The sequence below is a fragment of the Balaenoptera physalus genome, assembly GCF_965194825.1.
Source record: "Balaenoptera physalus genome assembly, chromosome: 11".
Lineage (NCBI taxonomy): Eukaryota > Metazoa > Chordata > Mammalia > Artiodactyla > Balaenopteridae > Balaenoptera > Balaenoptera physalus.
In genome coordinates, this window is record NC_138896.1 from 105,841,668 (window position 1) to 105,857,283 (window position 15,616).

Genomic DNA, 15,616 nt, shown 5'->3' on the forward strand with positions numbered 1-15,616 from the left:
TGTATATTAAAATGCTGATGTTGTTGGACTACTAAGAAGCAATATTGTTCTATCTGTCCATTCAAAACAGTAAAGTTTTATTACTCTACTTTGTTTTCATTAGTAAGCCAGCTTCCCCCATGATCTTTGTGTTATACATAGCAGGTGTGCTATAGATCTAGAACTAATTTTAGTTATCTATAAAAACAGTACCCTTAATTCCCATCCCGGTTTTGATATGTGGAGCCGTTTTTGAAAATCAAAACATATCAAAATAAATTACACTGGATGTATCTCTCCAAAGAAAACTAACTTCCTCTTACAGAAACCGTTTTGGTTCCCTGGTGAAACATTGTGTTCAAGTGCAATTTTCTTCATTCCATTCTGACCTTGTTCTGGTGTGTCCAAAATAGGAGAAGTACAAGCACTTATAACAGCCAAAGGCCCATTCACCATGAAGCTAATGAAGCTTCAGGGCCTCTCCCTTGTGCTGAGCCCCTTCCAACGCTCAAGAAAGGGCCTGAGCTATTTATTCTTATAATTTGTATTACTGAACCCAACAGTTGTTGTAAATGTCCTCAACAATTGTGTGCATTTCAGGCCCCACAAAGCCTGGATCTATCCCTGATTACATCCTAGACATAATTAAGCATTCTTTCCTGTTAAGGAGAGATGCTTATCTAGCCATTTGATATAGCGTCTGAAGATAAATACATTGTTAGCCCCCAACTAAAAGTGTAAAATCATTAAGACCACGTTTGAAGAGGATATGGTTCCTCTTAAAATGGCAGATCATCCAGTGATACGGTGCAAGCTAATAGAGAATGTAAGGCTTCCCTTTGCTTTGCAGAAAATACAGAAACATGGAAGTGAAGTGCATTTTATGGGGAATATTTTACCAGAAGTGTAATGTTAAATTCACGATCCAAGATAAACTCCACTGGCTGAATTCCACCCGTGGTTTTAAGAGGTCAGCCCTCTGCAAACCAGGTGGGCCACTATCTCTTCGCTGTTTCAGGGTAAGGAGGTCCCAGTGTGAAATGTGCAAGTGAACTGTTTGCAGTCTAAGAATTGGTGAATTGGTGGCAAAGAAAGGCAGATCTCTGGGCACGTCGTGTCTGGATCACTCTTGCAGTCTGACAGATCCGCATGGGGGTTGAAAGAATCTATGCAGACTTAAGAAATGCAACGAAAACAGCACAATCAGCTATGACGAGGAGAAACAAAGAAATCCACCTGGGATTCATTTGCATGTCAATACCCATAATTCTCTGCCAGTTCACGTTTTGAAAACGCTGAAGGGATCTTTTTTTAAAAAAAAGAAAAAACTGGAATGGTTTGGCATGATGGTGGGGGCTGCTGATTCCTTTCTGTGTCCTTGAGTGTTTACTGCCAGGAAATCCTGACCAATGCCGATTGCCAAGGGGTTACCAAGTCACATTGTTGTTAAATTGAGAGAGAAAATTAGCAGGATTGTGCCCTATGTGCAACTCTCACAGAATTTCGAAAACAGGAACCCGGGGCTTTATATGAGGGGACAGGGGAAGTCAAGGGGAAGAGTCACAGGATGATTTATCAGGGCATAGTTCCAGATAAATTGCTTACATGGAGGTGGAAGAATTTGATGCATCCATTCTGTGCCAAGAAGCTGAGTGGTTGAGCTCATCCAAAAGTTGAAGTGGGCAGATCGAGGTACCGTCTTTTCATATCTGAAGAGGAGATAATGTTATATCCGTTGTTATTGGTACTCGTACAGGTGCAGGGGGACTCTTCAGGTACCGTCAGATTCTCATGGCAGTAAAGAAAGCCAGGCTCTTGTTAACGTAAATTATAATACGCTAGAAAACTCCTGGAGGACAGAAACCACCTCTCCCTAGGTTCTGTTAACGTTTTTCTCATGATTAGAATCTGGCATTCTGGAGAAACTTAGCACGTGTTAACTGAAGTGACTGTTTATCCACTCCGTCCTTTTTTTCCTCTCCCGTTAATAATATCAATCTGAAGTGGGAGACAGGGGGAGCGAAATGCCCAAAACATAGTAAGCACTCTTCACTCCTGGTTTCCTTGAAGACTTAGAGCCACCAGGCGAGCTTACTCTTGGGTTACTCACATCTGTCCTACTTTGTGGTTTTGTATTTGCTAAACAATACAATTGAAGTGAATTTTGGGGTTTAAAAAAGTAACAGTTTCTGGAATAACTCCAGTGAATGGTGTGGAAATAATAGGCAAGTTTGGAAATCTACTCAACATCGAAAACCCCTTAGTATTACTGTTATTTCCTTCAGTGTAGAATAGACTTATTAGTTCAGTGAAGGGAATTCCCTGGTGGTCCAGTGGTCAGGACTCCGCTCTTTCACTGCCAGGGCCCGGGTTCAATCCCTGGTCAGGGAACTAAGATCCCGCAAGCCATGTGGTGCAGCCAAAAAAAAAGTTTGGTGATGATCATAGACTCCTATAGAGATTAATAGTCAGATTCTCTGAACCAGTGGGTCTTGAAGCTGGCTACTGCTGGCACTCATTGCATCTGCTTCCTCTTGCCAATGAGGAGAGAATTCTCAGCGTCTCTGCTCAAAAGAAATTTTAGTTTTAGTATATCAAAGACTTAATGTTTAGCGGACATGTAGTATGCATGCACACTCACAGAGATACACACACACACGCATACATCACAGACACTACATCTGAGAAGTGCAACTAGCATATCCTCAAGAGAAGAGTTGGAAACTTGCAATGCAATCCACTCCCCTCAGTTGAGAAATTTGAGGCCTAGGAAAGATAAATGACTTTTCTAAAGTCACGTAGTTTACCGCAGAACCAAAGCTGGAACCCAGATACCCTCAACTCTTATTAGGGGTAACTCCTTATGGAGCTCAGTAGACCCACTATATATATAAAGTGTAGCCGCTTCTCATTCAGAGTAGCCTTGAGAATTTCACATGGACCACAAACCTTTGGTTAATTCTATACGAGGAAATGAAAGAGAAAGATCATCTGTGACTAACACAACAGTGCTTTTGAAAGCAGCCTGCTGCAAACCTGAGTAACTGATAAATGTTTTATTGATTCTTGACCCTTAAGGATACATACTTTGAAAAATAAGTTTTTTAATTTGACACTTTTGCAGCTTTTACCCACAGGCCTTACACAGCTGCTCTTTCTGAAACAGATTGCTTCCAGAGCATTAAAAAAAAATGAAATAGACATTTTCTTGGCTCAGTATTTTTAATCTGCTTTCAGACTGATTTTTTTTATAGTTAAGTGTAGTTTACATGCACACTGTGTTTCTTTCAAGATCTGAGTAGATTTATTCTATAATTGCAAGATTACTTTATGTCCAAGTAGGTCTGTTCAACCCTGAGTTGCTGAAATAATTTTTTTATTGAAAGAAGGTTAAAAACATATACCATTGAAAGCCAAAATAAACAGTAGATTTCGTATCATTTGAAAAATCAACAACAAAGACCCTCCAAACAACGGAAATTGGAGCTATTAGCCAGTCACAGGTAAGGTGTTGCAGTATAAGTGGAAGGAAAGGGAGGCCAATATTAGTGAAATATGTTTGGTCCCAGAAGACAATTTGGAGGATTAATCAAGACATGAGTATTTTCTCATTATTAATTAAGTGTTTTAGACTTTGAAGATTTTAGTTAGCAAAGCAAGTGTACATAAAGAACCTGGGGTGGTGTTGACTGAATTAGAAATCGCCAACTCAGCCATTTTCTCCCTTTTTTCTTTGCAGCCATTTGTTATCTATGACATGAATTCCTTAATGATGGGAGAAGATAAAATCAAGTTCAAGCACATCACCCCCCTGCAGGAGCCAAGCAAAGAAGTGGCCATCCGCATCTTTCAGGGGTGTCAGTTCCGTTCCGTGGAAGCTGTGCAGGAGATCACAGAGTATGCCAAGAGTATTCCTGGGTTTGTAAATCTTGACTTGAATGACCAAGTAACTCTCCTAAAATACGGCGTCCATGAGATCATTTACACGATGCTGGCCTCCTTGATGAATAAAGATGGGGTTCTCATATCCGAGGGCCAAGGATTCATGACGAGGGAGTTTTTAAAGAGCCTGCGAAAGCCCTTTGGTGACTTTATGGAGCCCAAGTTCGAGTTTGCTGTGAAGTTCAATGCACTGGAATTAGATGACAGCGACTTGGCAATATTTATAGCTGTCATTATTCTCAGTGGAGGTAAGCTGCTTCTTTGGATCTTCTGTGAAAGAGGGTGGCGTGGTGGTGGGATGGCTGAAAGAATTTGGACTTTCCTTAGTGTTAGGCTATGTGCCTTTTCTCTCTGCACTTACCACACTTTTCATATGGAAAATGCCAACGGTATAATGCCATGGGAGTGTAACTACCTATGTGACGTACCGAGAAAGAATATTGTTGACTTTCTGTTTGAAGGCTGTGGGTAACTCAGGTACTTTTCTTTTATTCTTCAAAATATTTTTTCTAGTCAAATCCAAACATGGAAGACAAATGCCCTCTTTTCCTTTTTTTTCTCTTTATTGTCTTTTTCCTTTCCTTTCCAGAAGGCCAATCTAGTCTTCATGTAAGTAATGACATATATAACTTTGTAAGACAGTGCTCACTTGGCATAGAGAAAGCACCACTGTGTTTGTGATCAAATTATGGTCTGGCCCCAGCATCAGTGAGGTGTTACTTTGGATTGCTTTCCCAGGATCAGGAATCAAGGAACACACATTTACTGAGCCCTGTCTCCTCTCCCGTGTAGAGTCCTCTGTTGGCTGCCCTTGAAGAACCTTTGTGAGGTGGTTGGCTGTGATTAAGGTTGCAGTCTGAACCAAAGAACACCCAACAGAGAAATAAACTGAGTTGTTTAGCCAGTCATTGTACTTTTGGCCTTGCAAGGACATGATCTAACTAACCAACTCCGACAGCCAGGTTTCAGACTAAATCCTACTTTCATTGGCCTTCCACGTTTCCAACTTGAGTAGAAGAAAGTTTTAGTGTCATCTCTCTAATATAAAGATTGTTTTCAAGTGACCAGTTTTCATGACTGAAATGGACTTCAGGCGAGCTTTTTGTGTGTACTCTACAGGATATCCTCTGTGTGTGAAAACTGATGTGTAGGGGACAGTGGTCCTACAGATGTAAGCTGTGTGTAACTAGACAGCCTGTTACAAAGAGCAGTCCTTTGTTGTCCAATTACTCCAGCGCAGAATGCTTCTGAAATCAGGTGCATGGTGTATCAGTGATGATAATAGTAGCAAACACTTATTAAGTACTTACTGTGTGCAGGAAGTGTTCTAGCCACTTCACACACATTCATTTAATTCTCACAACCCCAGTAAGGTAAGTACCATTTTGCAAACAAGGAAACTAAAGCACTGAAAGGTTCAGTCACTTGCCCAGGATTACCCAGGCAGCAAAGATGGAGCCAGGATGATGAACCGAGGCAGTGTGGCTCCAGAGTCTACACTGAAACTGCCCTTTACGTGACTAGGGTGCACATAGATAACAGCACAGCACAAGTTAAGTCTGAAGCAGCACCCCTTTTTTGTGTTACGTTCAATGGAACAAAAATACACTATCCAACATGTTTTGATATCTTGACCGAATCTACTTCTTAAACAAATTGACCCTTGATCATCTGGGATCTGTGATTAATTCAGCAAAGAAGAATGAGATTCCAGTTTATTTGAGGTCCACTGGGAGAAAAAGATTCAATTTTGGAAAACCAGATTAGAAAACAAGTTGGTATTGTTTTACTAGCTAATATTTTTAAGGCACATTTTATTTTTATTGAAAGTTGGAAATATAATTATTAACATGTGATATATTTCTAAGATTTTTCCTAATCATACTATACATACCATGTTTATATTCCTTTTTTCACTTAATCATTTTCTCATGCCACTAATACTCTTTATTAATATTTTTATTAATTTTAAAAATAAAAGTAATATATGGTCATTTTATAATTCAAAGAGTACAGAAAGGTGTAAGTGAAAAGTAAAGCTCTCTATCCTCAGAATAAAATAGGATCAACAGAGTCCTATTTCCCCTTACCAAAAAGTTTCTATGTATGTGCTAGCATATATACTATATATATATATATATATGCTACCATTTAAAAAAATTTTTTAATTGAAGTATAGTTGATTTACAGTGTTGTGTTAATTTCTGCTGTCAAAGTGATCCAGTTATACAGATATACATTCCTTCTTTGTATTCTTTTCCATCATGGTTTATCACAGGATATTGAACATGATTCCCTGTGCTATACAGTAGGAACTTGTTGTTTATCCATCCTATATATAATAGCTTACATCTGCTAATCCCAACCTCCCCCACCTCTGCTCCCTCTTGGCAACCACAGGTCTGTTCTGTATGTCTGTGAGTCTGTTTCTATTTCATAGATAGGTTCATTTGTGTCATATTTTAGATTCCACATATAAGTGATATTATATGGTATTTGTCTTTCTCTTTTTGACTTAGTTCACTTAGCATGGTAATCTCTAGTTGGATCCATGTTGCTGCAAATGGCATTATTTCATTCTTTTTTATGGCTGAGTAGTATTCTGGTGTGTGTGTGTGTGTGTGTGTGTGTGTACACACACACACACACCTCTCATCTTCTTTATCCATTCATCTGTTGATGGACATTTAGATTGTTCCCATGTCTTGGCTATTGTGAATAGTGCTGTTATGAACATAAGGGTACATGTATCTTTTTGAATTATAGTTTTGTCTGGATATACGCCCAGTAGTGGGATTGCTGGATCATATGGCAACTCTATTTTTAATTTTTTGAGGAACCTCCATACTGTTCTCCATAGTTGCTGCACCAACTTACATTCCCACCAACAGTGTAGGAGGGTTCCCTTTTCTCCACACCCTCTCCAGCATTTGTTATTTGTAGACTTTTTAATGATGGCCATTCTGACTGGTGTGAGGTGGTATCTCATTGTAGTTTTGATTTGCATTTCTCTAATATATGCTGCCATTTTTTTTCTTTTTTTTTTTTCTTTAATTAATTAATTTATTTATGGCTGTGTTGGGTCTTTGTTTCTGTGCGAGGGCTTTCTCTAGTTGCGGCGAGCGGGGGCCACTCTTCATCGCGGTGCACGGGCCTCTCACTATCGCGGCCTCTCTTGTTGCGGAGCACAGGCTCCAGACGCGCAGGCTCAGTAATTGCGGCTCACGGGCTTAGTTGCTCCGCGGCATGTGGGATCTTCCCAGACCAGGGCTTGAACCCGTGTCCCCTGCATTGGCAGGCAGATTCTCAACCACTGCGCCACCAGGGAAGCCCCTATGCTGCCATTTTTAATGACTATAACGTATTTCATTTTATAAAAGACCATTACATACTAAATTATCTTCCTATTTATGTTTGGGTTGCTTATAATTTGTTATAAGAACCTATAGAGAAGAATATACAAAATTATGGAAAATGTGTTCTAAATTCCACTGGAGTGATTCTTCTTATGTGTAAATTTCTGTTAACATTTCAGATTATTTTCTCATTCTAAATTACCAGAAGTAGAATTGCTGGGTAGATGCCTATGAACATTTTTAAGTCTTTTGTTTCATATTGCCAGATGGTTTTTCCATATAGTTTGTACCAGTTTATAGTCCTACCGCAGATAATAAGGGAGGCATTTGAAATAAGCCATTCAAAGATACTTAGTTTCTATCCAGGAAAGGTCTAGACAAGAAATAATCATGATAAATCAGGGCTTTTTGAACCTGAGCAATGGTGTCTTATGGGCACATAAGACAACAGTATGATTTCATCTAGAAAAATGCCATATACTGCCCATAACACACAAGCTAGATTATTTGAAAATCAGTGATTCAGTTAGGCCTTTAAAATTTTTCTAAATTGGTCAAAAATAGCTCTGAGAGTAACTTATTCAATTTAATAGATACTGCAGACTTTGGCTTTCAATTATGAAAATTAAAAACGGTATCATTTAAATGTCGATGCTGTATAAACAAGTTTCTTTTAGCGTTTCCCAGACTGTCTTCACAGTAGCCAATATCCAGATTTCATTAGATCCTCACAACAGTGAAAGAAATCTGAAGATAGCTGCCAGTCATACATTCTTAAACTCTTATATCTGTGGTTATAATGAGAAGAAAACCCTGTGAATCATTTGAGACTTCCTTTAAAAAAAAAAACAGAATTTACCATTGACTAGTTCCCATATCACAAACGGCACATCCTTCCCTGATCAAAGTTTGCTTTTGTAGATGAAGCCAACCTATGGGCACTAGATAAGAATGAATAAACTGGACCCCGTGTTTGTTCAACACCAAGGAATTTGATTCCCTTCTTTACCCAGAGAAGCTGGTTGGGTAGAGGCCAGAGAAAGAACTACTCCAGTCATTCCCAATCCAAAGACTGAGTTCCAAGGGGGATCAGTGTCCCAGTCATCTATAGATGGTGAAACCAACATCCCTGATTGTGGTTTATTGGAGTACAACATATAATTTGTTGTACAACATGTAATTTCTCAATTCCCGTCCTGGGTTTTCCAGAAAGGGAAAACATTCGTGCAAGCAAGAAGGTTTGGTCCAGTAAACAAATTTCTGATCCTGCTTATTCTTAACAAGAGGGATTATTTTCTCTTCTGCAGTTTATTCTGAAGCCTACAGATAGCTTTAGTGACTTGAGAGAGAAGCACTTTGGGCAGGGATCCCGGTGACCTCCTTCTAAGCTGGCCTTAGAATCACAGAAGAGTTTCATTCTGGTCAAGGCTATGAAGCTAGACTGAAGGGAAAATGGGGAGATGGGCATTATGTAAGAGTGGGGTGGTGAGGGATTGGGGAGATTAAGGGCGGGGGATCCCCAGAGGACCCAAAGGGGATTTTTGGATGAAAGTACCTGATTTGACCCAACTAAGTATTTGCTGAGAAAACTGGAGTTGCAGTAGTAAAGATCACTGTCACTCAGCTTCAGTCCTAGAAACTGCTGATGCTGTTAGATTTGGTCCTTAGATTGGCCTGGTGTTCAGCATTTCTACTATTTATTCAGGTCGCAAACCACTTGCTGAGGAAGATGACCTAGTTCTTCTCAAGGTTTTCTCCTCTCTCCCTCTTTCTCCTCCGAGCTTCAGGCAAGAAGAATGAGACTAAAAAGAACAACATTCCAGAACCAAAGGACAGCACTTTGTCCCTTTCATTCTCTCACTAGATCCTGACAATTCTCCTGTATTTTCATTCTTATTCCATAGAAAGAGAAGAGAGAGTCATAGACTTAGGTGAGCTGACAACTAGTGAGCAGCGGTACTAGGAGGGAAACCCAGGTGTCCTCACTGTCACCTCCCAGTGTCTCTTCTGCCACCTGGCTGGCGGATGTGGTCAACTCCCTCGTTGTGTCGGTGGCCCCAACTTGTGGTCCCGTCACTGCTCTCCTGAAGGTCTGGCCCAGAGTCCAGAAGCACAGCTTCCTTGGGCGTGGTGATAAGGGAAGAACTTCCCTTGCCCGCTCTGGTCTCGCTGCCTGGATGGGTGGCGTCAAGAGTAATCACACTGCCTCCAGCAAGGGCATGCTTGCAGCTGGCGCCACAGCCTCACGCCAGCCACACCAGCAAACTCCTCAAACCCACCAGCAACCAAGGCCAAGTAGAAAGCTCAGTAAAGCTGACAAGCCCCAGGACACTCCACTGGACACTTTGCCCCCTTGGGCGTTGGCTGTTTGCTGGAGAAAAGCTTAGGAGGGTTCCAGCTGGAACTCGGCAACAGGAAAAACAGGAAAAAGCTCTTTCTGTTAATTCAAAACAGTTTGGAATCCATTACAGTTCTTCCCAAACTTCCAAGATATGGGGAGGAAATTCACTGGATTTTACAATATATTTCTCGAGGCCGATTGTCATCGCCATCCTAATGACAGAGAAGCTGTAAATATTGGTGCAGCAGTCACAGATGGCAAGTCATGCAGCCCCTCATTTACCCTCTTGGGTCTGGCTGGGTTATACAAACCTCCTATATAGCAGTTCCTCCTGTTTCCAGCCGTCCCAGCCGTGTTCTTTCTCTGTGAAGCGATTTTGGACAGCTGCTCTTGGAGCGAGCGATCCTGTGCGTTTCTGCTGTTGAGTGGGCAGGGAGCATAGGGTACAGGAAGGGGGAATTGTTCACAGATGTACATCTACAGATCAAGGAAGAGTTGATATTCTGTGACAGTTGGAAAACTCCTAGACCTCTCAGGTCAATACCATGGAGCTCTGTTTCTTACCCTTGGTCCTGACTTATATGTGTATCAATATATACTTTTTAATTTGTTGGCATTAGAATAGAATCAAAGTACAGCACCTGGCCCAGAATAAGTACGAATACATCCTTGTTGAATGAATAGTAATCAAATATTAATAATAATAATAATAATAGCTGCCATTGATTGAATACTTCATTGTGAACCCGAATAGATGCTAAGCACTTTACCTACATTCTGAATCTTTGTTTAATTTTTCCTGCAATTCTAGAAAGTCTCTCATTATCCCCATTTTATAGATGGAGAAAACAGAAGTTTAGAGAGATTAAGCAATTTTCCCAAGGTCACAGAGCTACTAATCGGTGAGGCCAAGGTCTGATCCAATCTGACCTTAAAACGGATGCCCTTTTGTGTATTGAGATGTGGAAGCATCCCAGTTCCTTACCTTGGACTTGGGGTTCTTTGGCAGTTATCAGAAACTACCCATTTCCATATTGCCGCCAAGTATTTTCATCAAGAATTTCCTATTATAGTCCAGATATTACTTCCTGCTTTCCAAAGCCCTTCTCAAGACACCACTTGTACCTGACTGCCTAACAAAATTACACCCCAGGTTTGAGAACTGTTCTGGGACGGAACAGAGCCCAGTGTTAATGCCGAGACTGGTGCTGGTTCTCCCATTTGTTCCGGTAGCACAGCCCCCGTTCGCAGAGCTCCCTGCAAAAGCGACCATAAGCTTTAAGTACCTAAGTAAATATGTCCGAGCTTAATCAGATACCATCTTATAGCAGGTTCCGATGGAGAGAAGTGGTTGCAGGAAAATTTGTGCGAGAAATTTAAAATTGTTACAATACCTTCCAGTACCTTAATTTCTTCCTGCCCTTCGGAGACAATCCAAACGTCACTCCTCCCATTCGTGTACAGGGAACCCCTCCCTCCAGCTCAGAGAGACTAAGGATCCGCAGGACAGAGCGGGAGGGGCTCTGGGCTTGTGCGTGTCCGTCTCTCCTCCCCATCCCCAACTGCCCTCCAAAATCTCGAGGATAGTGACAGCTCGTGTGTAATCCTTCCATTTTACTGCAAAGCTGTTTCTACCAGTTAGAATGGACAGCCGAGCTCTCCTCTGGAGCAAAAGATAGAGGGCACGTGCCTGAGTGGGCCTGTGCTGTTCTTGAGAAAACCCCAGCTCAGGGGGCCTCTGATTCTCCACAGCCCAGTGGCCCCCATGTCTTCTTTGTCTGTTGGCATCATCCTTACTAGTTAACTGGGGGGAGACAAAACCAAAAATATTTGAAAACTGAGGTATTAAAAATACGGTGAAGAACAAGAGGCCAACTTTCTTCCATTCTCCTGTGGCAGTTAAATATTCAGCTACTTTATCCGTACAGTGTTTTTGGACAAGACTTAGGCTGGGGTCTGAGTGGTACAAGTTGTTTTTCTGACTGTTCTCGTGATATTGAGAATAAACACAGACATCTGATTTCTCATGTGACTCAGCCTTGAGCAGGGCAGTTGAAGAGTGTTGATTACAAGGTTCATATCTCCCATCTGGCCCATGATTGTGTCAGAGAGTACTTGCCTTCATTTATTAATTGAAAACTATTGAATGGGCACCTGCTCCGTGTCTGCATGGTGTACGGCACTGCTCTCTTCGCCTGCTGTTCTGGTCCCCCCACTGTGCTGCCGTGACCAGCGGGCAGGTCCTGTCAGGTGGCCGGGATGGCTTTGAGTAATGACTCAGTGTGGGTTATCTAGAAATGTCCCATTAGTTCACTCTTCTCATAACCTCACAGACTTGGTTTAGACAGAGGGAGGTTTATTTATAAGTTCTCAGCTGGCACCCAAATTCTCAAAACCAGAGAATTGGGGGTGGGGGTGGGTAGGGAGAAGAGAAACACACTAGAATCATCTGAGAAACTTAAACTACACACAGTCGCGTGCACGCACACAGAGGCTTTTGTCATTTGTGGAACATTGAAGCATCTTTATCTGTGACTGCTTCAGAGATAAAATCCCCTCCTCACCGCAGGCCTGGTAGGCTGGGATCATTCGCTGTACTTGACCTCAGAGACAGACATGGGCTTGAAAGCCAAACTGCTGAGTCATTCCTGTCCCCACACCAGCATCTTGGAAGAGGCTCAGTCAGCCAGTCAGTGGGCCGCTTTGGGGAGCACTTTATCATTTTGGGTTCTCACAATGTGTGTTTAAACTCTGGGTGACCCCAGGCAGACTTCCAGACTGGCACGGCACTCAGACAGATCCTCCGCAAGTGAGGAAGAGTGAAAGCGGCCCTGGTTCCAGAGGCCGGCGCAGGTGGTGAGGAGCCCCGCGCTCCCGGGGAGAGCGCGTGCCCCCAGGGTCCCGCCGCGTCACCCATCGGTGGACCAGGAGAGGCAGGATGGGGCGGCGGGGGACTGTGGGCTCCCCAAACCCCGCACCCCACCACTTCCTAGATGTGTGACTTCAGGCCGTTATTTACCTGCCTGAGCCTGAATTCCTTATCAGTTCCGTAAGTAAATGAAAGAACATTATGTGAAGCCTCTGGCACAATGCCTGGGACGTGGTAAGCACACAAGAAATGCTCGTTTTCCCTCTTCCCTGTACTGTATAATGTGAAGGAGCTCCACACAACCCTGCCAGTCAGATTGCTTGAAATTTCACCAATAGCATTCTTAAAATCCCTTAGCACCATATAAATACTCCTAAGGAGATAGCAGCTAATCCCTGTATCAGCTATCACTTTAAGGGGATTAGCTGTGGATTGAGAACAAAACCCCAGAGGGACAGAGATACTGGAGGGAGGGGAGGGAGGGGAGAACTCTGGGCCCTGCTGCCCCTGAAGGAGGCGCCGACGAGCAGGAGTGTGGTGGGGAATTCTGTAAAGTTTGGGGCACATTATGTGTTAAGAGGTCATACTTAGAGGTTGGAGATCACACCTATGTTTTGAGATCACAGGTTCTTCTCCAAGAGGTTGGAAAGGAAGACGTGGGGGGAGGGGAGAGGTGCAGAGAACAAATCCTTGGCCACTTTTTATTTTGTTGACTCCCTTTGGCTTGCCGTTGGCATTTCTAGAGGTTGAGGAAGCAAGGGAGAGTCATTGGATTCGGAGCATGAGTGTGTCAGGCGTGATGGGGGAGAAGAAAGCACTCTCCATCTTTCCACTCGAGCCTGGTTCCTCTACCTCCCAGTCTTGATCAGAGCTGGTGTGGGACACAGAAGGGGCAGAAATTTATCTGCATCCCTCGGCTTGAGGGGGGCCCGCTGCTCCCCTGGGGGGGACACGGGGAAGGGGAGCAAACCATGGGGCTGAGCTTCACTTGAGTGACCACAAATGACCAGAATGAGGGGACCCAAACCCCTGGTGAAAGGAGGTAGGAAAGATGGGACTTCCCAAGGGCAGGACGGAAGTCTCCGGTCCCGTTTCCATTCTGAAAGAGCTGGAAATAAAACGGGCCCCACGCTCCGTTCACAGCAGGTGCCGTTGAGAGATGCAACGAGCTTTGAACGCTGCAGAGAGGAAGCGCTGCCCACCTTGTTACCAGATACTTTTGTGTTCTGTGCTGTAGGTGGGGAGGTGGCTTTTGGAGGTGATAGTTGAGCATTTGAGGTGAGGGGACTTGGTGTGCAATTGCTACTTAATGGGCAGATAGAAGAAAATATGGCCTGGGCTTGGTTTCATTGTGGTGGTCATCCGCGCCCTCCATCCTAGCCAAATAGTACGTGTCATTGCTGTGTCATTTTGCGGTTGTCATTTGGACACAGACAGAGAAAGCATTTATTTAACTGTTGTAACAGGGATATGTTAGAACGGGACCACTTCAGAGGGAAGGACTCCACTAGCCACACGTGCATTATCGGCAGACATGATTGTCACCGATGATCTTTATCTGTTCGGTACAAGATCTCTGTTCTGTTGTTCCCTTTCCCTGATAGCAGCCATCAACCACATTTCTCCCCAAATCATCCATTGTTCACACTTCGGATTAATTTCGGCTGGCCTTGCTAGGATTCTAGACACCACATCCCCAGCAAGGTGCAGTCCCAGGAGTGGAAAGGGAAAAGCATCTAGAAGGCGGGGTGGAGAAGAAGGGAGCAATTAAGGGAGAAAGAATAGGAAAGATACAGAGAAGACCCAAGAGCATCGCAGCAATGAGAGGAGGAGAAAGAAAAGAGGCACGTTGGATTGTACTGTTCACTAGTGCGAATAGAAATAGCTAACTTCCCATGTGTCAGACGCTGCTCTGAGCACTTTCCATCTAGTAACTCATTTCATCCTCTTGACAACACTGCGAGCTAGATTACTGTCATGTCTCCATCTTTTAAATGAGGAAACCAAGGTACAGAGAGGTTAAGGAACTCGCCCGAGACTACCCAGCAAGTAAGCTACCTCAGGCCAAGGCAATCGGAGTCTCTCAGGATGGGACCCAGGTATTAGTTTGCGTGTTTTTAATTTCCCCATATGATTTCAGTGTGGAGGCAGAGTTGAGAATCAAGCCCGTACTCAGTCAAGCCCCGGTTCAAATTTAAATATGAAAAGAACATGTGAAACTTTCTTAGGTTATTTTCTCTTAGAGGTAGGATGGTGGGAGGGAATTGCTACAGGCCATACCAGTTTACCAAAGACAGACTTGGATGAATTCAGAGTTTTGCCTAATGCGCCCCATGATCCTGATGGTTAGATCAGAAAAGGACCGCAGAATCCCTAACACCATCTCTAAGGAAGAAGTGAATTTAGGCTCGGGGGCTTCTCTGTTTCATCATTGTTCTCAGTCTTGCTTACATGTGTTCAACTACAGGAATGAGAACTTGCCCAAAACCCCAAACGTGTATCTGCATCAGGAATCATTTTCTCATGCTCCTGAATTTATGCTCTACCAATAACAGCTCAGAAACCTCCCATTTCCCAACTGCATACATGCCACCCCACCCCTGCTTACACTCCGGACCCCATTCCTGTGGAAACTGCCTCTATCTGAACAAACACAGAGAATAGTAATATGTTATAAAGCTCCTTTACCTAACTCCTTCTAACCATGACCTTAGGAAAGAAACACCACTGTTGCCTTGAAAATTCAGCCAAAACCCAGAAAGATAAGATGACTTGTCCAAAGTCACATGGAAGCTAAGTGGAGGAGAGATGAGATCAAGTCTTCAGTTCCCAAATCCACTCCTCTTTTTAACACATCTGTGAACTTAGGAAGCAATGGAATAAAAGGAAATTGGGGAGCAAGAGTAAAAGGAAGTGAAATGCAAAGTGTGAGCTCCCGGGAGCTCCACCTCCCTTCAGTTTCAGCCCACACCTGAGCTAAGTTCTTCCATTGCCTTCGGATCAATTTACAGCTGCCCAGCTATCAGACTTCTTTTTCCTAAATGCCCTGGGTACAATCCTTTTCAGATTTGGCTCCATCAGAAAGAAATCCAATAGGAAAAGACTGGGAACAGCATGACAGCAGCAACT

The 15,616-nt window shown here is 43.1% G+C and overlaps 1 protein-coding gene across 5 annotated transcripts in view; it reads left to right on the forward strand.

Moving 5' to 3' along the window:
- PPARG (peroxisome proliferator activated receptor gamma) overlaps positions 1–15,616 on the forward strand; it is a 133,926-nt gene that overhangs the window by 106,767 nt on the left and 11,543 nt on the right. For all 5 annotated transcript variants that reach the window (XM_082415756.1, XM_082415757.1, XM_082415759.1 and 2 more), the window contains one exon: positions 3,719–4,169. In XM_082415756.1, coding sequence (XP_082271882.1) covers positions 3,719–4,169 — 451 coding nt within the window. The remainder of the gene's footprint in view (positions 1–3,718; positions 4,170–15,616) is intronic.